The sequence below is a fragment of the Accipiter gentilis genome, chromosome 18, assembly GCF_929443795.1.
Source record: "Accipiter gentilis chromosome 18, bAccGen1.1, whole genome shotgun sequence".
Lineage (NCBI taxonomy): Eukaryota > Metazoa > Chordata > Aves > Accipitriformes > Accipitridae > Astur > Astur gentilis.
The window spans coordinates 21902566-21924464 of NC_064897.1; the positions used below are offsets into that span (position 1 = coordinate 21902566).

Below are 21899 nucleotides of genomic sequence, written 5' to 3' on the forward strand. Positions count from 1 at the left end.
CTCCCTCGCCCGCTCTCTCTTAAAAGGCGGAAAAAGCCAAGGCGAGGTAGGGGGTACAGAAAGCGAAGGAGGGAGCCTGAATCAAAGACGGAACGACTGAATCAAATTGCACATATAACAGAACCAGCAAATTAGTCATTTCCCTAGCCTTCTCTTACGCAGACAAACTGACTCTTCTAATACAATATTTCTTTTTTTTCCCCTGTGGACATTTGTGTACCTTACAAGCTTACTTCTTTGCTAATCTCCTCCCGCTTTTTCATACCATGAGGTCATATGCTTCTGCTGGTAGCACAATTTTAAATCACAGCTTGCCCTTTGAGGTCTGAACCAAAATCACTTTCTTAGATCACAAGTAAATACGAGTCGATGCCTTCATGCCCAGTGTCACCATCCCCCCATTTAGGCATATTGCAAAATCTGAGAACCGAGCGCAGGTATCACTTCCCAGTGGAAAGGACCTTGGCGATCACCGCCAGGGCTGTGTGGAGGAGCCTGGGCAGACGGACACGGCCTCCCCGTTTCCGAGACGTGGGACACTGCAATTGCCCTGAAGTGAATTGGCGAGAGCCGCACACGCTCTTGGTGCTAAAGGCTGCGCATCGCACGTGTGTGTGCATGCAGGGAGTAACCTGGCCGGAGATATTTTAGGAGACCCACAGGTCAAGGCTACACCGGGATAACCACGACGTACCGTGGGGGTCACCGCGTGCCGAGGCATGCCGGACAAGTACAGCAACCCAGCAGCTTTGGATTTTGTAACCGTGATTACGTGCAAAGCAACGTCACGCAACACTCTGGTGTGTGCATTGCTCCTGTGAGAGGATGAATAAAGAAAACGGGGGGAAAAAGCAATGGCTTTCACGCGTCCCCTCTCAGGTGGGAACACAACACCTGCAGCTGGCTGCTGCGCTGTCCTCAAAGCCCACGGCTGCTTCTTGCAGCGTCTTGAGGTTACCCTGACAGCTTACGCTCCAAAGTTTGCCGAGGTATCTTTTTCCCTGACAAAATGAGCTGTTCTGTCACACAAGGCTGGGCCGCAGGGCTTTTAAAAACGGTTCTGCTGATGTTCAAAGGGAGCAGCTTGCTGTGCAGAGGAGTGGTAGAGTTAATAGTAGTAGGATCAGCACAAGCTCCTACCCTGCCATCTGCCTTCAGCTCAGCCAGGCCTTCTGCCGAACAGCCAACGCGGGCTGGGGCCACTGGAGTGAGCAGCAACTCAATGACATGAAAGACTGCCTGGGTTAGTTGATTAAGAATAAGATTAAGAGCGCAGGAATCCTGTATAGCACTGGTACTGACTCAGTCTGGGGATTTCATGGGTATATTTAAGCCCGGTTTTCCAAACAATCCTTTTATTTTGCACAGGTGGGTGTTTGTGTGCCAGCTTAAACTGGCCCCATGAACTGAGGATTCCAGAAACAGGGGTCATCTCTGAAACTGCTACGCTTTCTTCTTTGGTCACCTCCCAGAGAAAGCAAGGATAAATAATGCTTAACTACCTCACTCCCCTGTAACATTTAACTCCTTTACATTTATAAAGCTCTGCAGGAAACATAGGAAAGCCCACTGGAGTGGACCGGGATGGCCCTCACAACCACAGGTCACAGATCCCTCTTGTTTGCCCTGTGGACTTCTTTTTAAGCGCTGGCCACTGTCGGCAGACCCCGGCAGAGGCTGCTCGGCTCTGCTCCTGCACATCCAGATTGACAGCTGCTTCAAGAACTTTCCCTCTTCTTTTTTTTTTTTCTTTTTTTTTTTTAAATAATATAAGAGTCACTTAAGGCTTGTGGATGACCTCGAAGTACCAAATTGCTGACCCGCCACCGAACTCTGAGCCTGCCAGTGCAACCACAAAGAACAGGGCTTGGTCCCCTTGAGGGATGGTGAAGGCAAAACAGCTTTGTGGACCTGAAACAAAATGCTGAGGTCCCCTCTGACATCATATCATTCTGCGGTGATATCTTACAGAAATGTAAAGGACCGCTGTGGCTGATCTCCAAACCCAGGAGGAGACAGGTGGAGGGAGCAGTGGAAGGGTGCTGGTCTGGAAGGGGGACAGGGGAGCTGGGATGAGTGAGGGCACAACGTGCCTGCTCCGAAATCGAAAGGAATGGAGAGGCCCCTCCTTCCACAAACAAAGGGAAAAAGACAGACGAGCAAAAAGCCTGGACTTAATCATGAAAAACAATAGCTCATCATTTATTTTCATATCCCCTCGCTAATGCTGGAATAATGCTAACAGTGGAATTCTTATGGCATGCATGTCATGCCTGCAAATACCAAGTGTATTACTTCTCAGCTAGGCTATGGGCTGTGGCACTGAGCAGCACATTCGTTACAAGCGGTTGGATGATGAACAACAGTTCCCAAATTCCTCCTTCACAATGCTACTTGCATTAGTTGTAATTTAATGAGAGAGAGAGAGAGAGAGTAAGTTTTGGCTCAAACCACTGAAATAATACTGCCTGCCGCTGCTTCCCACTGGGTCTTGTATTAACTCACACCACCATCACCACCACCACCACCTCCTCCTCCTCCTCCTCCTCCCTTTTCACACCTATCCTCAGGTGCTAAAAGTGGTGTCATGAAACCCATCAGCATGGCAAGAGAGCGTGGCAGGAAGCCCCCAAGCACACGCATTCCTTCTGGCTGAGAGGCAGGAGAGGAGACAAACCTCTCCCTCTCCTCTGCCGACAGTAACAGGAGGGCTTGGGGGGGTTCCTCCAGCAGCCAGCCTCTGTGTGGACAAGCCTCCAACTCTTCTTTGGTTTCTTCCTCCTGTAGAGCCGGTGCAGTAGAAGACACCAAATTGGCAGCTCCAGAAACAGAGCACCAAGCACACCCAGCATGATCCATGTCAGTGCAGAGCTCCCACCACGCACCCTTGCCAGCATGGTCCTCCAGCCTCCTGGAGGGAGCCACAGCGGGGTAAGCCCAGCCTCGTCCCTGCCCCGCAGGCTGCCTTAGCTGGTTTGTCGCTCTTTGGAACGATTTTGAGACCTGGCAAGCAGCCAGCGCATGTGAACAAAACCTTTGCTACGGGTAAGGCCTTCAGCGGCATTAAATGTGCCATCGCTGCTGACCGCCAGCAAACCTGGGAATCGCTGCCACGGCTGCCTCCTCAGGAGCTGTCGGGTAAGTCCGTACCTCCCAGGTCTTCAGACCAGAAACCAAGTCCCTCTTCTTTGCTCCACAGACCCTGCCGCAAAAGGGACAGCCTCTTCAGAGAGGCAGGGGCATCTTGCAGGTTTCTGCCCTGGAAGGAGCCTAACCGGCCAGCATCGCCTCCCACTCCTGCGGCAACCTTCCCACAGAGCCCGTCCCCCTTCACACGACGGGACATTTATCCACCAGATGACCCTACACGCAAGGTTCACGCCTGAAACATGACCCAGTGTGTGGGGTCTCATATGTTGGGCCAGAAGAAAGCTGAGAGGTCTGATCTGAGCAGCAGACCTACAAGTAAGAGGCTGCAAATATCCTTACTGTTCTCCTGGTGTATCCAGTCTCTTCAGTGTTCCCCACTGACAGCGCACAAATGACAAACATCCACAGATTCCTACCCCGTGGAGCATCCAGAATCCTCCTTATCTCCTCTGTGCCAAATGTAATTTAAAAGCACCCCCCTATCCCAGCCACATTTTGTGGTGTTTTTTAAAAAAAATGAATCCAAACTAAATTTACATGTTTCTGAAATGAAGGTATAGGCAAGGGAAGGCAAAATGCCCTTAGGATTGGAACCAAATGTATTTGTGCAAATGAGACCTAGGATTTAGTTACCTTCCAGCCTCCAGCATGTGCTACAATCTTAGCTTTGGCTTAAAAACCATCTGTTTTCTTGTAAAGGTTGACAAACACCAGTGATCCTTTCTCCGGTGTACTGGCCAAAGTCCCACGGACCTGACTGGGGGAGGAAGGTGGGCAGGATGCCACAGGATGCTCCCAGGGACATCCGCAGACACGGGTCTGTATGGGCACATAGTTGCACATGTGCTTCCCAGCAATACAGCAGGCATGATGCTGGGGGCCGCCTTCAGAAGCTATCCCAACGCAGATCTCCCCCTCGCCAAAATCCCCCTCCCGAGCCCGGGTGCAGCATCGCGCGCTCTGTGGCTTTCCTAAAACTACAGCTGTGTTTTAAGCAGTGACGGGGCTCTGAAATGAATGAAAGCATCCAATGCTGAACTTACCCTAAGCGACAAATAAACAAACAAGGATCACAGTCGCAAAGAAAAAAAGGAAGAAATGGTGAGCCTCAGCCCGCTGTGACTACCTGTGTGCTGGGCAGCTTACCCACTCCAGCATTTCGGGGAGCCCGGCATCCCCCCAAGATGAAAAGGGTCCCTGTGCAGAGAGCAAGTGTGGGGAGGAGGGGACGCAGGCGTGAGAGGGAAGCGGGGGGCTTCCCCGACAGAGGCCCACCACAGTGGCTACGTGGCCTTTAGGAGCCTGGCACAGGGGTGCTGGTATCGGCCACCAGCCGCAAGCTGAGCCTGCTGCCTGCGAAGGGAAGCAGCGACCAGGCTGGGGAGACGGAGAGCGGTTATCATGGGCAGAACTATAGGGATGAACATATGTAACCAGACGTATGGAGACCAGCTGGGCTGCAGGCAGAACGGACCCATTACGGCAACAACTTCTTTGGGCATCCAGTGAAAACCACAGAGGTCAGAACCGCCAGCCAGAATTAATCACATTTACAGTTTAAAACCTGACCAAATCCAACGCTTCTGTTGGGACTCAGAAGTTCAGCCGGAGGTTCCTGGCCCCGCTGGGAAGGCAGAGGCTGTCCTGCCCCTCGGTTCCCCTCCTGGCAGGCTATCACAGCTCAGGAAGGGTGAAGCTCAGCCGCGGCACACGGTGAAGCCACACTTCAGCTCCCTTTAAGCCTTCAAATTAGGGCTTACACGGGGCTTAAGCGCCGCCCGTCCCAACACAGGGTTGGATTTCACAGCTCTCGTGTGCTGCTAGGTTGCTACCTCCAACCGAAAAGGGGATGAGCTCCCCGCAGGCTGGCTGGCAGGCAGCCCACCTGGACACCCCGAGCACGGGATGGGGAGCGCCTGCCCCCCGCAGCCCTCCCCACGTCCCCGGCAAGCAAGGCAGGAGGGCTGAGACCACCAGGAGAGGCTCCCGCTTCCCTTGCCTGGGTTAGCCAAGTAACTCCCAACAACTGCCTTTGCAGCGAGCGTTTCACGGTAACCACAAAGCGTTTTACCTGTTCGCCCGCACCTGCGCTCTTCCTCCCCCCCCACCAGCCCCCCAAGGCTCACCCCGAGCCCCAGGGCATCCGCAGAGCCCCCTGCGCTCACCGGCCCACGGGTCGGGACATCTGACAGGCAGCATTCAGCTCCCATGGGAAGTCAGCACGTTCTCCATACGTGGCACGCTACGTCCTCATCCACCAGCACCTCAGGTGGGCTGGTCATCTTCAACCAAGCACGACTGAACGTGACAGGGTTGTGCTGGGGAGGGGGTGGCAGAGGGGAAGAGGCTGCTGGGGACAGGAGAGAGGACACAAAATACACAAGGAGAGTAAAAGCCCCATCCCCTTCACAAGCCCTGCAATAACAAGAGGGCGAGACCGACAGGAACACCAACTGCAGTGAAACCCAAACGAAAAACTATGACCTGCAACTTGCTCCAGTGATGCCAAGTGACATAAACACATTTCCTAGCTCACCCCCAGTGCTGCCACAAGCATCTGTTTTATTGCACCCGGTATCAAAAGCATCAGGCATCCCCACCTGAAATCCTGCCCTACCCTGCCATACACTCACATCCTATCTTCTTCTTCCCTCGCACTTTATTTTCTACAGGCAGCAGCTTTTTGGCAGGAGACTCGGTGTCTGTTTGTGACAGGGCATGGCAAGGGAAAGCAGACGTCTCCTTGTAAAGCATCCTCTTCCTGAAACCCCTTCAACCCTTCCTGGCTGAGAGGAAATGCAGGGATTGATAATGACTCAAGTGCTCCTCTGGGAAACAGCAATGATTTTGGAGGAACAAGAAATAACTTTTAAGCCAAGCCCAGTCGTAAAGAGGGGAACTCCACAGTCTGTAGCTCGAGTTTGCAGCTGAGCAAGAAAAAAACCAAAGCTCAGGTGCCTACCCGCAGGAATGCTGAAGAAGATACAGCTACTTTACTGAGGTGGTCTCACCTACATTAGGTATGTTGTGAGTGATATGGTAAACACATCTAAATGGATACAGATTCCCCAGGGGATACTGCATTTGCATACAGATATCAGCTACATCACAGGACCAGATTAAGACTGAAATAACTGAGGATACAGGAGGACAGACCTGAGACACATCAGCAGAGCTGCAGAGATACCCAAGAACAGGTCCAGTAGGGCCACCAAAACCTGGCACTGGGAGAGACGTGTAAAAGACACCAGCCATGCAGCTGTTCTGGGTCAGGATGGAGATGAGCTGGTGGATGTGGACTGGAGATCACTCCCAGTCAAAATGTCTTGGATGGTATTTTTCTCAAGCCTGGATTTCTACTAACCCTTTTGTTCAGCCTGAAAAGTCACATTGCTTCAAAAAATCTCTCCCTGCCTTTTACAGGCAGAGTGGCAGTGTCCCCTCCTGAACACATTGTGATTTACAGCCTTTCACACTCACACCGGCAACACAACCCCTTACCCAGAGACTGCAGACAGCACTCCTGCCAACACATACGCTGTCACAGCATCGCTCCACATAAACACCCTGCATTCACCTTGTTTATATTTCCTCCTCTACAAGCTGCAACAGCTCACACACACACAGAAAGCCTAATTTATATTTATAATAAATCTCCCTTCTTCATTCCCTGCAGTGGAAAAGAGCCCTGGTACAAATGCAATTTGCTGAGAGAACGGCGTAATAGCTTTAAGGAGAATCAGGCCCACGTTGCCTTCTGTAGACAAAGGGGATGAAGCCACACAGAAACACACGTGCGCGCTCCTACACATGCCTGCAAACATGGAAAGAGCCCCACATATACACACATACACTCTTCCACCTGTATTCTCACACACAGCTCGGTAACAGCATCTACCGTGCCTTCCGACTCGCATGTGCTTTCAGGCAGCGCAGGCATTTGGAAGGTGCACTTTTCATTACCCAGGTGCTCACAGCCTCAGATAAGCGATGAGAAAATGACACTGCAAGAGAAGTATTGTCACCGTCAATGGGCTCTGCTCGTGTCTGGGTTTCACGTGTCCTTGTCAGGTGGTGCAGCTATTTTAAAATGGGGTTTGCAATGTGTTTCTTATCCCCACTTGCTAAATACATACATATTCTGATGTTGAGAGAATGCAGAGGGGGAGTTTGGTGGGAAGGCAGGTTTCTGGTGGTGCCAGTGATAGCGCTAGAAGAGATGAAGGGATTTATAATTGTACTCATGACTAAATGTGATCCCCAATTGCTTTGTAGGCACATGCCCCGAAGCAGTTATGAGGTCTCGGGTTTCTCCACGGTGTCCACAAACTGGCTGTAGCCAAGGGTTGTCCTTTTGTTTTAATCTGCCTTCAGAGAAAAGGCTGTAATCTCTCTTCCCTCTGCAAAGGACTTCGTTCCAGCTTCCCCTGACCCCATCGCCCCGAGGCCTGACTGCAGAAGCGTGTTCCCCGCAGGACAACGCCATCAGCCTGCTCAGAAACTGGGGCTAGCGTGCCACGCTGGTGCCGTGCAGGGGAAGCGCACCCAACCGGTCCTCTGTGGTCTCTACTGGCTCCCAATAACCTTCCGTGAAGGTGACCTAACTATTAATTCCTGTCAAGGTGTTCTGTGCTCACATAACTTCTGAGAAACTTTAACCCCCGACGGCATTGCAGAGTTTGAGTGACTCGTGCAATTCCTCCTACCTGCCAACTTCTCTCCATCCTGGCAGCACTAAGCTGGACCAAAAACTTCGCTCGACGTGGCTACCAAGCCTGCCAGCAGCCCACCCAGATGCCTTAAAGCTCCCGTGCACTGACGTATCGGGAGCTGGAGGCTGGGCATCACCTAATAATCCCAGCACTGCTCCGCTGCTGACCCAGGGCTCGTCCTGCGGCACGTCACTGAATTCCCGTAATGGAAAGAGCCCCGTTACGTACTCCCCTACCCTACTGCATCGCTAAACTAGCTGACGCGTTATGGATTACTGCTCTGCTCATATCCCTCCCCTGCACTCCTCCCTGGGGCACCGGAGTGCCTAAGTATGGGATCAAAACTGTTTGCCAATGTTGCGGTGCTCAAGAGCATCACCAGAGATCTGCCACGTTAGAGATGACCCTGCTCTGAGTATTCTAAAGACCAGCAATGGCCATTTAACTCCCCAGAAATTTTGACACAAGCGGAAGATTAAAGATTGCACAGGCACACAGAGTTATGAGGGTTTTCTTGGAATTTTTTCTCCAGCTCCTGAAGTCAATCATCTAAGTAGGAAAGTAGCAATGATGGCCAGAAATTACCAGTATTTAGAGGCAAAACAGAGACCTGCTGAAAATCCTTGCCAAACTATTTGGAATTTGTCAACACTAACTGCTGCCTAGGAGAAAATAAAACCCCATACATTTTAGCTGGACATTCTTCACCTCCAGCCTCATGCTTTAAGCAGATAGCCTTCCTACCAACGTAAGCATGGAGCAACATGGACAGGATACTCGTCCTTCTGCAATACTGCTGCTCTCAGCTCCTGTTGGAGCGACAGCCTGAAGCCATGGAAGAACCACGCAGATGGTCGCAAACCAGGCTTCTGACCCACTACCGGCATAGCTCTTCCAGAAACACCACTGTGAAAAGCCAGCACTGGGGTGAGGCTCAGACCACCTCCGCCACAACCATTCCCTGGGCAGGCTGGAGCATTGCATAGAAATCGTATTTCTGCTGGTATGCTTCTTTTGGGTACTTCTCCCCCTTCTCCCCATGCCAACTCTGGCTGATTCGAGCACCTGTCGCATCCTTTCTGAAATCCAGGTTGCAAGCTCTCTGGGGCAATGCCATGCCACGTTTGTCCATCTTTTGGAAAATCTGCAGCACAGAGATCCTTGACATGAGATCCCAGCTGCTAGTACCTATGAATAATTTGTCATTAAAATAAAAGTGAAGCTGCATCAGGGGATTGCTGTGCCTCCAAGTTTTTTCCAGACTAGATTACTCTCAGGAGACACAGGAGAGCTACCACTGAGATAAAAAAAATAAATCTCAGCATACTAGGTTTACACAGAGACCATCAAAAATATGTGTCTGTATTGTTCTGACCTCCAGATCATTTTTTTTTCCTTTGCTTTTTCCTAACCTTTAAAAGGCATGTAAGATAAACGGAGGAGAAACCAGGCAGACAACATCCTCGGAAGAGATGTAGGAATATAATCAAGCCCTCAGACACACGCACACAAACACCATAATTTATCTCTTCCTCCTCCTGTTTGATATTATCCTCTGTTCTAGTATCATAATCTGTTGCTATGGAAACAGCTATGATGTCACTACGAGAGGTTTATGGATGCCTTGAACAGGAAGGAAAGGTACATGATGATGGGAGAGAAAAAAAAACCACCTACAAACAGCTGCTGAGCAGGAGACGTTCCAGGAACAGCAAGTGTTAACAGGGAAAAGATAAATACATTGACAGTGCCGGCGCTGCTGCAGACAAGAGCAGAATATAAACCGTGTTTTAAAAATAAAGAACGCTTACAAATTTTGTCTACAAGTAAAAATATTCTGGGAAAGCTAAAGGAGCTTCCTGAAAAAACAAACTTTCTCTGAAATGTTCTGCAAGTTTTCTGGGACTGGATATTTTCCGAGCCTTACTGCTAGAGTCCAAGTCTCCATCAACCCACTCTATCGTCTGCTGTAACACTCCCTCCAGAAGTGTTAGCGTAACACCCCACCAATGCAGCTAATAGTTAGGGAGCTTGCTGGCTACCCGCCATCCCGTGTGCCTTTACGATCTGTAACTAGAGAAAAAAAAGTCATGTCTTCAAGCAAAAATAAACAGACACGCACTGAACCCACTGGATCACATCCAGTAGCAAATAAACGCCCTGACCCCAAACTATGAGCAAAAAAAGAGCTTTTCTTGCTCTCTTCACCCAAGAGAAGAACCATAATCTTACAGACTTGCTGCCAAACACATTGACATACCTGACCTGCTACTAGAGAGAACAGCATGTTGAGCCTCGAAACGCGCCCAGCCTCCGGGCCACGCACATCCACGTGCGGCATGATGCACGTGTGGTTCTCACCCGTGAGCTCAGTCGCTGGTGACTCTGTCTCCACACTCATACCCGTTTCAGTCACCCAGACTGATGATGAGAATAGGGTGGACACGGGGACAGAGGGTGGGACAGTCACACGTGCCCTTAAACACATCGTGTACAGGCTGTGGGAGAATTCAGTGCGCGGGGCCTGCCGGGGAGGAGGAAGGAGGATGGCAGATCAAATTCATCCTGCATAGCTGCCTTCATTGTGGGAAGGGCAATGGCAGTGAGGGAGGAAACCACAAGGATCTCAGATCAATGAAAAGTGCTGGTGTTTCAGCTAATCTCTGCCCCATCAGAATTTCCTGAGCATGGCGAGTAGTATCAGAGGTCTTACGGGAATGCTATAGCATCAGTTTTGCTTCTGGTCTCAGCTCCGGCTGGGGAATCCCCAGGCAGACTCTCCATCCTGCCTACGAGCATCAGGATAGAGGTGGTACCTCCTGTCCTCGCCCACCTTCCCTTCCAAAGATGTTAGAGACAACTGCAGGGAAAAAAACTGGGAGAGACTGAAGTCAGTAAGGGCAGCTGCAAGAACAGTCCCAGGCGGGATCTTCAGCAATTCACCCAACTTTCTGTTCCTGCCAGCTTTGGCTGCGATGGCCTCAGCCCCTGTATTTCCAGGGATCACCTCCCTCTCTCCTGTTACAGACACCCGCCCTCATCTTTCTTCCCCACCTCTCTCATGCTCTTCTCTCGTGTTCCTGACCTATTGCCTTACTTCTTCTCAACCTTCAGCCCACCCTTCCCTTCCCCAAACGAACCCCCGTCATAAATGTTTAGGAAAACCCACACATTGTGATTTCCTCTGCCCAAAGAGCCCAGCCGGCTTGTATTATGCACTCTCCTGTGTCTTCATCTACATAAAATGCAAATGTTTTGGGGCGGGAACCATCTACCCCTCCGTGGCAATGTCATGCCTAGTAAGGTCCTGCTTTTCTTTGGCACTGGCACTACTATAGCAAATACAACTGTTCCTAGGAACACTTCAAAAGCACCAAAGGAGAGTAAAAGAACAGGAGATGTGAAAGTGTTTCTTAGTTTTTTCTGTTTCTTTTCTATTTTGGGGGTAAGGTTTTGTTCCTTTTTTTTTTATGAAACAATTCCTTCTCTTCTGTGCTTTCTATTTGGGATTGCAGAGCAGAAAACAAAGCTGATCCTGGTGAAGAAACAGAGACTGTGCTTTTCGTAAATTGGCAGGTGACACCAAGCAGGAAGGGACTGCAAAGTCAGGAGAATTAGATTAGAATTCAAAACAATCCCGACAAATTGAAGGGTACAGGATGAAATTCAAATGGGACAAATATGAAAATCATACATTTAGGTAGGAAAGGCTAGCTCCACACATAAAGGACAGAAGATGGCTCACGAGGCATCAGACCTCTCGGACAGGATCCGGGAACCACAGCGCATCACAAGCTACGCACAGATGAATGATGTCACGGTGCAAAAGTTAAACCAAACAGGAGCACTGCCTTTAAGAGACGTGAAGGAATACTTCTGCTCTACTCAGCCAGCGCAGGTAAAGCGCTGTGCTCTAGCAGTGCCATTCAAGAGAGAGGTGGACCAGCTGAAGGGAACATAGAGAACTAGGAGGACGGTCAGAGCTGCAGAAAACAAGGCACAGGAGAAAGAGCTGAGGAATGTGTTTGAGAGAGGATTTAGCCTAAGGAACACAAAGCCAAGGAGAGACGTGACAAAGAGAAAGGAAGTTTTTCCACACCCACCGTCGATAGGACAAGGAATCACAGCAAGCAGAGCAGAGCAGAGTTACAGAGGAGGCAAAATCTTTTCAATGAGAAAGACAGCTAAAGGCAGCGATGACAGCCTGGGCAGGCTGTGGGCCCTCCATACACGGGGAACACACTGGACAAGCGTGTTAGGGAACATGCTGGACAAGCACACATTTGGCATAGCACATCCTACTTTGAAAAACTTTTTGAAGTCTTTCCTATGCCCACTTCCCACGATTTCAATGATTTTGGTGAAAGCTAAGTTTCTTCTGCATTTCAGCATAGCCCACAGACCAAAATAAACCTGTCAGCGTTTAGAACCAGAGGAGACGTTAGCCTGCAGGGTACTGCTGTGTAACAGTGTTGTTCCAGGTCTTGCTAATGCCTTTAAGGAGTAAAGGTTATAATGAACAGGGAAGACAGCTGCCCTTCTGAGTTTCCCAAGTATCCCTGGCAAATACCACTGCCTTGCGGGGTGACCTTTTCCGCTTTTCAGGGTAGGAGCTGTAAGCGATTGCTCGCACTTCATCCTTCTAGAGACAGATGTCAGCACAGGCACTGGAAGGTGAGCAGGACAGAGAACGAGGTGTGAATGAAGACTGAGCTTCACCTTCTCCAAGCAAATGTCCCATTCAGTGGGAAATGCTGAAGAAAACCAAGGGAGCAAACCATGCCATCCTTCACCCAGCACAAAACGCCCTCTCCCTCCAGAACGCGACACAGACGGGCTAAGGCTCGCCGCACGGAGACGGCGCTTCCCCCCATGGAGCTGCCCAGGTTTCAGTGGTGCTGTTGCTGATCTAAACTATGATCCCCGAAATCAGAATCGAGCCCAGGAGCAACTCAAGGGGCTCACACCTCGATGACGCTCGCCTCCCACTGGCTATTTTGCAGCCCCCCTGCGAATAAGAGAAAGACTGTTCCTCAGCATCATTCTGTCAGTGGCTTGCTCAGACAGCCACTCTTTATACAGCACCTTGAACTTATACAGCACTGTACAAACACACACTATTACAGCTTGTTACTACTTCCATTAAATAAATGAATTCTAATGGTACAGCTTTTTAATTCTTTTAGCCCTAACTCCAGACTCTGTAAGGTGTTTTGCGATATGGCGATGCCTTTGCCAACCTATGGAGACGGGGGCTGCTCCCCCGCTCACCTGCGTTGGGAAGTCTTAGAAGAATGATTTCTACCATCAAAATTACCCAACTCAGAAGGCTAGCTGAATTCAAGAGTGGTCCCAAAATACATGCACTTGTGCTTTCCAGAGGAAGGACCTCAGTCGCTGATGTGGCCAAATGAAGGAGGATTCGGGTGCGCTCTCTGGGCTGTACATGGGTGGAAGCAGTAACATGCCACTACTCTTCTGCCGTGACAAAAAGACAAATTGCTAAATGCCCTGTCTGGAGTGAAATGATCATGTGGGTTTATTTTCAAAACAAAAGCTGAACTTTGCACTTCTAGGAGGAATAGTTTCAAAGGAGAAGGCCTCCTGTTAAACACCCAGGTCCCCAATAAGGTATGTAAATAGCTGAAGAAACAATCTTTTCTCTAAATAGCATTCAATGCTCACTTCTTTTTATCCACCAGTTAACCTTCCAAAAGCAAAAAAAAAGCCCTATAAATAATACTTCACATTCAGGGGGCAGAGATTTCCTAGTAAGGGTGAGGAAACAACCTCATTTTTATAAATGGACTGATTAAGCTATAGAGGCCATGAGTCAGAAAGGTACTTCAGCGTGTGGCCAGAGTTAAAGACAAACAATTCTAATGAAGTCAGCAGCACTGCCTGTGAGCTTAAATTTAGGCAAGACCTTAAAATATCTTCTTAAATTGGGATCAGAGAGGAAACGGGTGGAACTTTCGAAAACACCCAGTCTCAGCCTACCTGTCCTCTACAGACACAGGGATGGGGACACCATAACAGCTGTCAGCCCACCACTGAATGCCTTTGCAAACTCCCCTTCTCGGGAGTCTTGCCCAAAGATATGTGCTCTCCCAGTTGCCTTAATACCTGCACCTAAGTGGTCTAATCTGCCTCATCCTGGTGTCTCTAAGCCCAGCCCGAGCAGAAGGTGGCTGAACTTGCCCTTGCCCTTGCCATCTGGCAGGACTGGTCTAACACCATCACCCGGGACCCACTTGGAGAGGCCCCCAGTCAGGACAGAGATTTAACTCCACGCCCAGGTCACCAACCCTTCCATGATTTGACCTCCCAGAACTTTCCTCCTGACCAAATATCCACAGACTTTTACACGCCATTGTTGCAATGTGGCCAAAACTGGGGCTTATTCATTTAGCCACCCAAGTATGTTACCTCCCTCTGAATAAATGGTCTAACTTCCAGGGGTTGACAGGAGTTCAAAACCCTCACAGGCATCAGAGGGGTCTCTGGGCTGTCCCCCATCAGCGGAAGACCTACACCGATCAGGGTGCACAGCCAGCGCTTACTCAGTCTGGATGAAACCACATTCAGTGGTTTCAAAGCACCACATGAAAGTGGACAGTAAATAGCAACCACTGGGTAAACAGGGAAACCGAGGCACTGGAAAATGAAAATTACTTCATTTTCCAGGCCAGCTGAGGTGTCCTGCCGAAGCCAAGAGGGCTTTCCCACCTGTTACAGCCACGGAGAGGAACGCGCTGCACGGAGTCCAAGGGCCGACGATGTGGCAAGTAACTGTGCCTGCCTCTTTGTCCCAGCGTGTTGTTTGTCTACTCGCCCTGGTCCCTGGTCCCAGCAGCACTCTTTCCGCTTCCAAAAATAAAACAGCATTTTTCACCCATTAGACCTCAAACCCATTTAATCACTAGACATGGCAGCATGATAAGAACAATAATTATAACTGGAGGGGGCTTCCTGTTATCCTGGCTATAGCCATATCCTGAGCTAATAAAAACTTATGCTTTTGGTCTCAGCATTGACTTAGCTCTAAGTTCTGGTTATTAATTCATAAACAGGAAGCGCCTCCGAGTTAGCACCTCCCTGCACGAACTTTGGGGTAAAGACCTTTACTCTGCCTCACTGGTGCCGCCTCCCCGATGAGCAAGTTTTGTGTGCTTCAACGAGATTCGAGGATGCATTCAAAACCCAGCAGGGCCGGCCTGTTCCTGGCGTTAAACGGGATCTGATCCGCGACGCGTCCGGGGTCACAGTTTCAGGCTTCGCAGCCCCTCGTGTGACAAGGACAGCGTGCAGGCAGGTCCCTGCCTGCGCCGAGCTCCAGCAGCAGCACCGGTGGCGAGGTGCAATTTACAAATATTACCCAGATTAATTCCATAAGCCACCCACATAGAAAACTACCGACGCGGCTGCTAAAAATACACCGCGAGTTGCAAGAAAGTTGTCAGGAATAAGTAAGAAGCAAAGCAAAGAGGAACAAAACCAAAACAGAGGTAATTGCTGTTTAGAAAATAAAGGTTAAGGCATATAAACACCTCTTTTTACCCAATTCTGAAGGATGCCAGGTACAAGGTACCCAGGATATCGCTGGAGACACCTGCCCAGGGCAGAAATCTACCCACAGCCCAGGCGCTGGTGATGTCTAGCAGTAAGCCCTCTTAAAATGGGGTCCCCCCTGGTCCATAGAGCCTGGTGCTGTTCTCCGCAGAGGAGGAAAGGTCCCACGACAAGCGCACCGATGATGATTTCGCACAGCAAGGGCAACATTACCTGGAGGAGAGTCCAAAGAACCAGATTCTCGCCTGCCTCAAGCCGTTCGCCTCCTCTGAAGCCGATACAGCCGCCCCTGAGGAAGCCGCATCTCCGGTGCTCAGCAGGACAACGGCCATTAGTTTGCCCCAACTCTGGAGCAGAGGCCATACAGGATTACACCTGATGAGGCCCGCTTTGAAGCTCAACACATTTCCCCGTACGGCTCACAACCAAAACTAAAATCCAGGCCAAACACTGCATGGCAGTGTTACTTCTGTTTTATTTTAGTTGGTAGGTTTTTATGTCCTTCATTTTACCGCTCAGTTCTGCAACACCCAGAAAAAAATGAATGAGAAAAACCCAGCAGAGGAGAAGGCGACAGCAAAACCTCCGAATTCCTTGAAACGAATGGGAAAATTCTCCTTGCACAGGGTGTGTGGGGGAGGATTTCGCACCAGATATTCACTTATTTATCATGCCTCGCCTCTCAATATCAGGTGAGGCACCGTTCCGCTTCCCTGAACCAGTATTTAAGCCAGCTGCTCAGCACACGCACACACCGCCCTCACCTCCACGCCGAGAATCGCGGGTGAATTTATGCATGTGCTCTATGTTATCACTCACTTAAATTTCTACTGGAACCATTTCATAAGGCCTCCCAAGGTGTCACATTTCCTCCCGGGGCACCTTTTCTGTCAAAGAGCCTACGTTCTGAAACCGGTACGGAGGAGATACTGTTTCACCTACCCTCGCCTGCCTTGCGGTGGTGAACGGTGGGCGTGCGTGTGTGCCACCCGAGACCGCTGGGTCAAGGGCAGGAGCAGAGAAGCGACTGCCTGGCCGCAGCGCTGCTCCAAGCCCTCGGCTCCCGCGCTCTCCTCAGCGGCCTGACCGTACCTGATGCTCCAGAGGAGGGCTACAGACCAGACTGGTTATGCACATGACGCGAGGCTCGTAAGGGAGGATGGCGGTCCTTGCCTCCTTCCAAGGAGGAAATCGCATCCCCTGCGATAAGTAAGTTTTTATCTATGCACTGCGATATTGCAGGGAATTCTAAGGACCTCTCATGGCAACTAGGAGGCGAAAAACATTCATTAACCCCTCCTCCGCCTCCCTCGAAGCCATCCAGCAGCAATTTAACCCGCAAACGTACTGCAACACAAAACAGATCAAACAATCCCCGACAGCCTTTACGCTATCTACTGGCTCCTGCCGTTCGGGACGTCCACCTACTTTAAGGCTGGAGGCGTGCTGCAGAGCCCGGCCGCGGACCCTTCCGTATCGGCTGCAGGGAACGTGTTTTTTTTTTTTTACGGGTTGCTTTTCAGGGCATTTTTTCCATCTGCTCTCTCTTTCCAGTCAGGCAGAAGCACGGGCGCCGCTGAAGTTAGGATGCTCTAAGGAACCGCTAAACTTCCACCGCACGCTTCGGTGCGGCACCGCCGCCTCCTCCCCGGGAGAAAGCCGGCGCCCTGCCCGCCCCGGCTGCGGCCGAGGCCTCCTCTCCTCTCTTCTCCTGTCCTCTCCTCTCCCTTCCCTTCCCCTCCTCTCCCCGGCCCGGCTCCGGGGAGGCGGCCGTGCCGGCGCTCGGCGGCCGCCCGCTGCGGTGCGCCGGGAAGGGGTGGGGGGACACGACCGCGGCCGGTCTGACCGCAGGCCCCGCGCCTCACTCCACCCCCGGCCTCCGCCGCCCGCCGAAGGGCACCGCACCGCCCCGCACCGCCGCCCTCCCGGGAGATGCGGCCCGGCGAGGAGCGAACTTCAGAGCGATCGCCGCATTTACCCACCCTGCCAGCGGCCACCGCTCGGGAGGGGCTGGCCAGCCTCAGCGGGCGGGCGGTGCGATGCCGGCCAGGCCGCACCGCACCGCCGGGGGGCCCGGGGCCGCGCCGAGGGCGACGGGCCCGGGCCCGGCGGGAGGGGGGGGGTGAAGAGGCAGGTACGCGCCGGGGCTGCGAGCCCCCGCCGCGGCCGGGAACGGGGGCGGCGGCGGCCAGGCGGCGGCCTCCCCCTGCCCGCCGCAGGCCCCCGCGGCCGCCCGCTGCCGGTGGAGGCGCCGGGGGCGGCCCGGGCGCCGGGCGGGGAGGGGGTGGGTGGATGGGGGGGGGGGGGGGGGCGGGTGTGTGTGTGGAGGTGGGGAGGCGGGCGGGGGTGGCGGGAGGGGGGGGGGCTGCCCGGGCCCGGGGACCGAGGCCGCTCGGCGGCGCGGCCGGCAGAGGGCGCCGCTGGCGGGCCGGCCCCAACCGGCACCCCGGGCCCGCCGCGGCTCCGCCGCCGGCACCGACCCGCCGCCGCCGCCGCCGCCGCGCAGGGCCCCGCCGCGGCCCCTCCGCGCCCTCCCTGCCCCCCCCCCCCCCCCCCCGGCGGCGCCGCCGCCGCCGCCCCCGGGCTCCGGCAGCCGGGTGGCCGGCAGCGGCGAGGGCGGGGAGGGATGGCCGTCGTCCCTCCGCTGCCGAAAACGCTCCTCTTTGTCTGCCTGCCTGCCTGCCTGCCTCTCGCCGGGGTCCGAACTCCGCACCGCCGGTGAGCCCGGGGCTGCCCAGAAATAACCCGGCGGGGCCGGTAACTTTACACCGCCCGCCGAGCGCCCTCCTCTCGGGCGCTGCAACCCGGGCTCGATTTTCTCCTCAGATAAGTTTTACCGGCCTCGCCATAGGGAGAAAAGTACCGTGTCCCCGCCTTCCTCTCCCCCCCCCCACTCCTCCTCCTCCTCCTCCTCCTCCTCTCCCCACCGGGCGCCCGGGTCTCCGCCGCCACGGACCGACCGGTCCCCGGGCGGGATAAAGCGCCCGCCGCCCGGTGGATGTCCCTCCGGTTTATGTAACGCTCGCCGGCCAGCGCCGAGCCGGGAGGGGTGACGGGGGAGAATAAATACATCGCGAGGGGATTTAAATTAACCCCGATACATTTAAATCGGGGTTTTTTTAAAAAAAAAAACACAAAAACCACCCTGAAATACGCACCGATCTAACACCCCACTCCCCCCCCCCCCTCCCTCCTCCTTTATTTTTTTTTTTTCAACCCGAAAAAAAAAAAAAAAACCAACTAAGTTGGGGCACTTGGGCTTCTCGCCGCAGCCCGGGCTGGGCTGAAGGAGAAGCCGGAGGAGCTGACAGGCGGCTGCCGGTAGCCCCGTCCCCCGCCGCCGCTGCCCGCGGGGTCTCGGCGCCCCGGAGGAGATTCCCCGGCCGGGGGAGGTGGGGGGGGGGTGTGGGGGTAACTCTTGGTCGAAAGGAGCGGGGTGGCCGGTCCTGGAAATGAAAACTGCAGCGAGGGGCAGGCAGGCAGGCACACAGACGGAGGCGCAGGGCAAGCTCCGTCCACCTCATTGTTCTGCTCGGCACCGGCACCGACTTCACCCACCGCCCCCCGCCGGGGCCCGAGCGCCCGGGACCGCGGAGCCGGGGAGGGCTGGGGGAGTCGGAGGACGCGGCGGGGTGAGGGGACACACACACACACACACACACACACACACACACACACACACACACAGAGCCCGGGGTCGACCCACGCCTCGCCCCGCTCCGCTCCCCGCCGGGGCGCCGGGCAGGGCGGGGGTGCCCCGCCGCCAGCCTCCCCGCGACAACGCCGGGGGGGACGGCGAACCGCGGGCGGGGACCCCCGGTTCTTTCCTCCCCCCCCCCCCCCCCCGCCTCCCCGTTCCCTCCTTCCCTCCCTCTCCCCCCCCCCCCCTCCTCCGCTGCGAGGCGAGGGGTGCCGGCAGGGCGGGCCGGGCCGGGTCTTACCTTCGTACATGGGGGCCATCGGTGCAAGGACGCCTGTTATTCATGGCAACGCCGCCACGAACGACGCGAGATCGCAGCCCCCCCAAACTCAACACACATCTGCCATCTTGAGCGGGTGTCTCTCGGCGGAGGCGAAGCTGCCGCCTGCCTTCTGCATCGCTGCCCGCCTCAACGCGGGGGGAGCCGGGCACATCCAGCCCCGTTTGCCGGCCCTCCGACGCGGCCGGGGCGGGCGGGAGGGCGAACGGGGTTTGGGGAGGGGGGGGGGGGGGGGGGGGGCGGCGGCGGCGGCGGCGGCGCCGGGCCGGGGCCGGGGCCGGGGCCGGGGCCGGGGCGAGGCGCGGGGCCGGGCAGGGGCGGCGGGCGGCGGGGCCCCCCCGGCTCGGGACGGCGGCGCTGGGGAGGGAGGGAGGGAGGGAGGGAAGGAGAGAGGGAGGGAGGGAAGGAGGGAGGGAGGGAGGGAGGGAGGGAAGGAGGGGGGCTGGCGCGGTGCCCCCGCTCTCAGCGCGGCATGGCTGCGTGTGCCGGGGCGCCTGCAAAAGTTGCACTGGGGGGGGGGAGAGAAAGGGAGAGAGAGACGGAGGGAGAGAGAGGGAGACGGAGACCGAGACGGAGAGGAGGGGAAAAAAAAAAAAAAAAAAAAAAGGGGGGGGGGGGGAGGAAAAAAAAAAAAAAAAAAAAAAAAGAAGCGAAGGGAGTTTGCAAATAATCAAGCGCCGATGGCACTGATCGCGGCTTCCCAGAAGGAGAGGGAGCGAGCGAGAGAAACCCTCTGCTGAGATTATGTGGGATCTTGTTTAACAACACATTTCAATCAGGAGAAAAAAGGAACAGTCAACAGAAGTTGGTGAAACACTTCTGTCTTCCCCCCCCCCCCCCCTCCTCTTTATAGAAAAGAGAGGAAGGGAAAAAAAAATAAAAAAGGCAGCTGATTGAAGCTTTGCAATTCACTGGCTGTGGGGATCATATAATTTGAGCTCATGTTTTACAATAGCATGGAAAATTCCTACCTCTCCCCCTCTCCCCAAATAAATCTTCTATTCCCTCAAGGCATTTCACAATCTGGTTCACTGACAAAAGTTCCAATTTATCCTTTTTTTTCATTTAGCTTGCTTGCAGTGTAAATATTTAGCGGATGCATTTAAAATAAACATACGTTGTTGCTTTTAGGATTCGGGTTGTGTTTTTGTTTAAAAAAAAAAAAAAGGAACCACATCAAAGAAGTGTTTACTTACTGAGATTGACAGCCACTACTTCCCCCCCCCCCCCCCTTTTTTTTTTTTATTTTAAAAGATCCAGTTCCCTGGATGAGCTCTTGCTATAGGAACACCAACACGACCAGCATCATTTTTATCGGTGCATAGAGGAAAGCCGTAGGTGAAGCCACATTATCCGGAGCCCCCTTTGCCTGACAGGGGCTTTACGAAGGAAGGTCGGTCACCAGGTACCCATTACACAGGCAAGGAAGCTGAGACTCATGCAGAGCCTCTGGCAAAGCTGGAAACGAACCTCGGGCTGCGATCCTGCGCTAACCCCCGTCCGGATCTGCCCGCCTGGAGCTCCTTACAGGCGAGCAGTCTGGGACCAGAGCGGCGAAGATGTACTTTTTTGAGCCTGCTGTTACGGCTGCTCCCCCAAAAACGCTGCCTCTTGCTGCTGCTGGTGCCAGCCCAGACCTCTCCCACCGCAGGATTCAGTCGCAGCAGGGTTTGACACCCGGCCGCTCCTGTTGATGTCTCGAGGAGGAGGCGAGAGGTAACTTTTATTTGGGGATTTCATTGAGAGCCAAGCTCTCCTGCCAGCCTGGCCCCTAGTCTCAGGGTGCTCAGAGGACACCTACGCTGGCAGATAACAGCAGATCAGGGAGCATCCCGTGTTGACCAGCTGATGGAGCAGGACGGCCAGGTCCGCACTGCGGAGGACGCGATCCCCAGGCTCCTGTGGGCCCCCTTGGTCGCAAGGTATCTTCAGTGTTTTGCATGATTTTTTTCTCCCCGCTGAAAAATGCTTGAAATAACAGGAGGGCTGCCTCACGGCCTATTAGCATTCTGTTTACAACATGAAGCTGAGGATACGTTTACAACAAGAAGCTGAGCATACGTGTTAAATGTGTCAGGGAGCGGCATGCAGGGCAGGTGGAGGTTGTTGAGGGTGCGAAGTCGGCCGGGACGGCACCGGAGGACTGTGTACAGCAGAGGGAGCAAAACCTGCTGCTGTCTCATCCCTGCTTCATTTTGAGAGTGATCCAAAGACCAAGCACCACCAAATCTTGGAAAGAAATGGAGCTGCCTCCAGCCGGACCGCTGGGCAAGTCCAGCCCAGAGCTGGCGGGCAAGTATTTGAACTTGCTTCTCACCCCTCTTTAATTTAGCCACAGTGACCCTCAGGGTTTGGCTCTAGGCACCGTGTCGATAATCTCACATTTTCCCGAAACGCATTTCTGGTCATTGTAATTCCACGCTGCTCTCTTCTTTTATGATGGAGGACATTACCTGCTTTCCGAGGCTACTAATGCTTGCGATCC

General features: G+C 53.6%; 1 protein-coding gene across 4 annotated transcripts in view; it reads right to left on the bottom strand.

Moving 5' to 3' along the window:
• HIPK2 (homeodomain interacting protein kinase 2) overlaps window positions 1-19625 on the bottom strand; it is a 132822-nt gene extending 113197 nt beyond the window's left edge. For 2 of the 4 annotated variants that reach the window (XM_049822713.1, XM_049822709.1), the window contains exon 1: window positions 19376-19625. In XM_049822713.1, coding sequence (XP_049678670.1) covers window positions 19376-19394 — 19 coding nt within the window. In that variant the 5' untranslated portion in view covers window positions 19395-19625. Of the gene's footprint in view, window positions 1-14591; window positions 14682-16862; window positions 17141-19375 lie in introns of those variants that run through there. The other 2 variants (XM_049822710.1, XM_049822712.1) reach the window with 2 other exon arrangements.
• Window positions 19626-21899: the final 2274 nt, after the last annotated feature.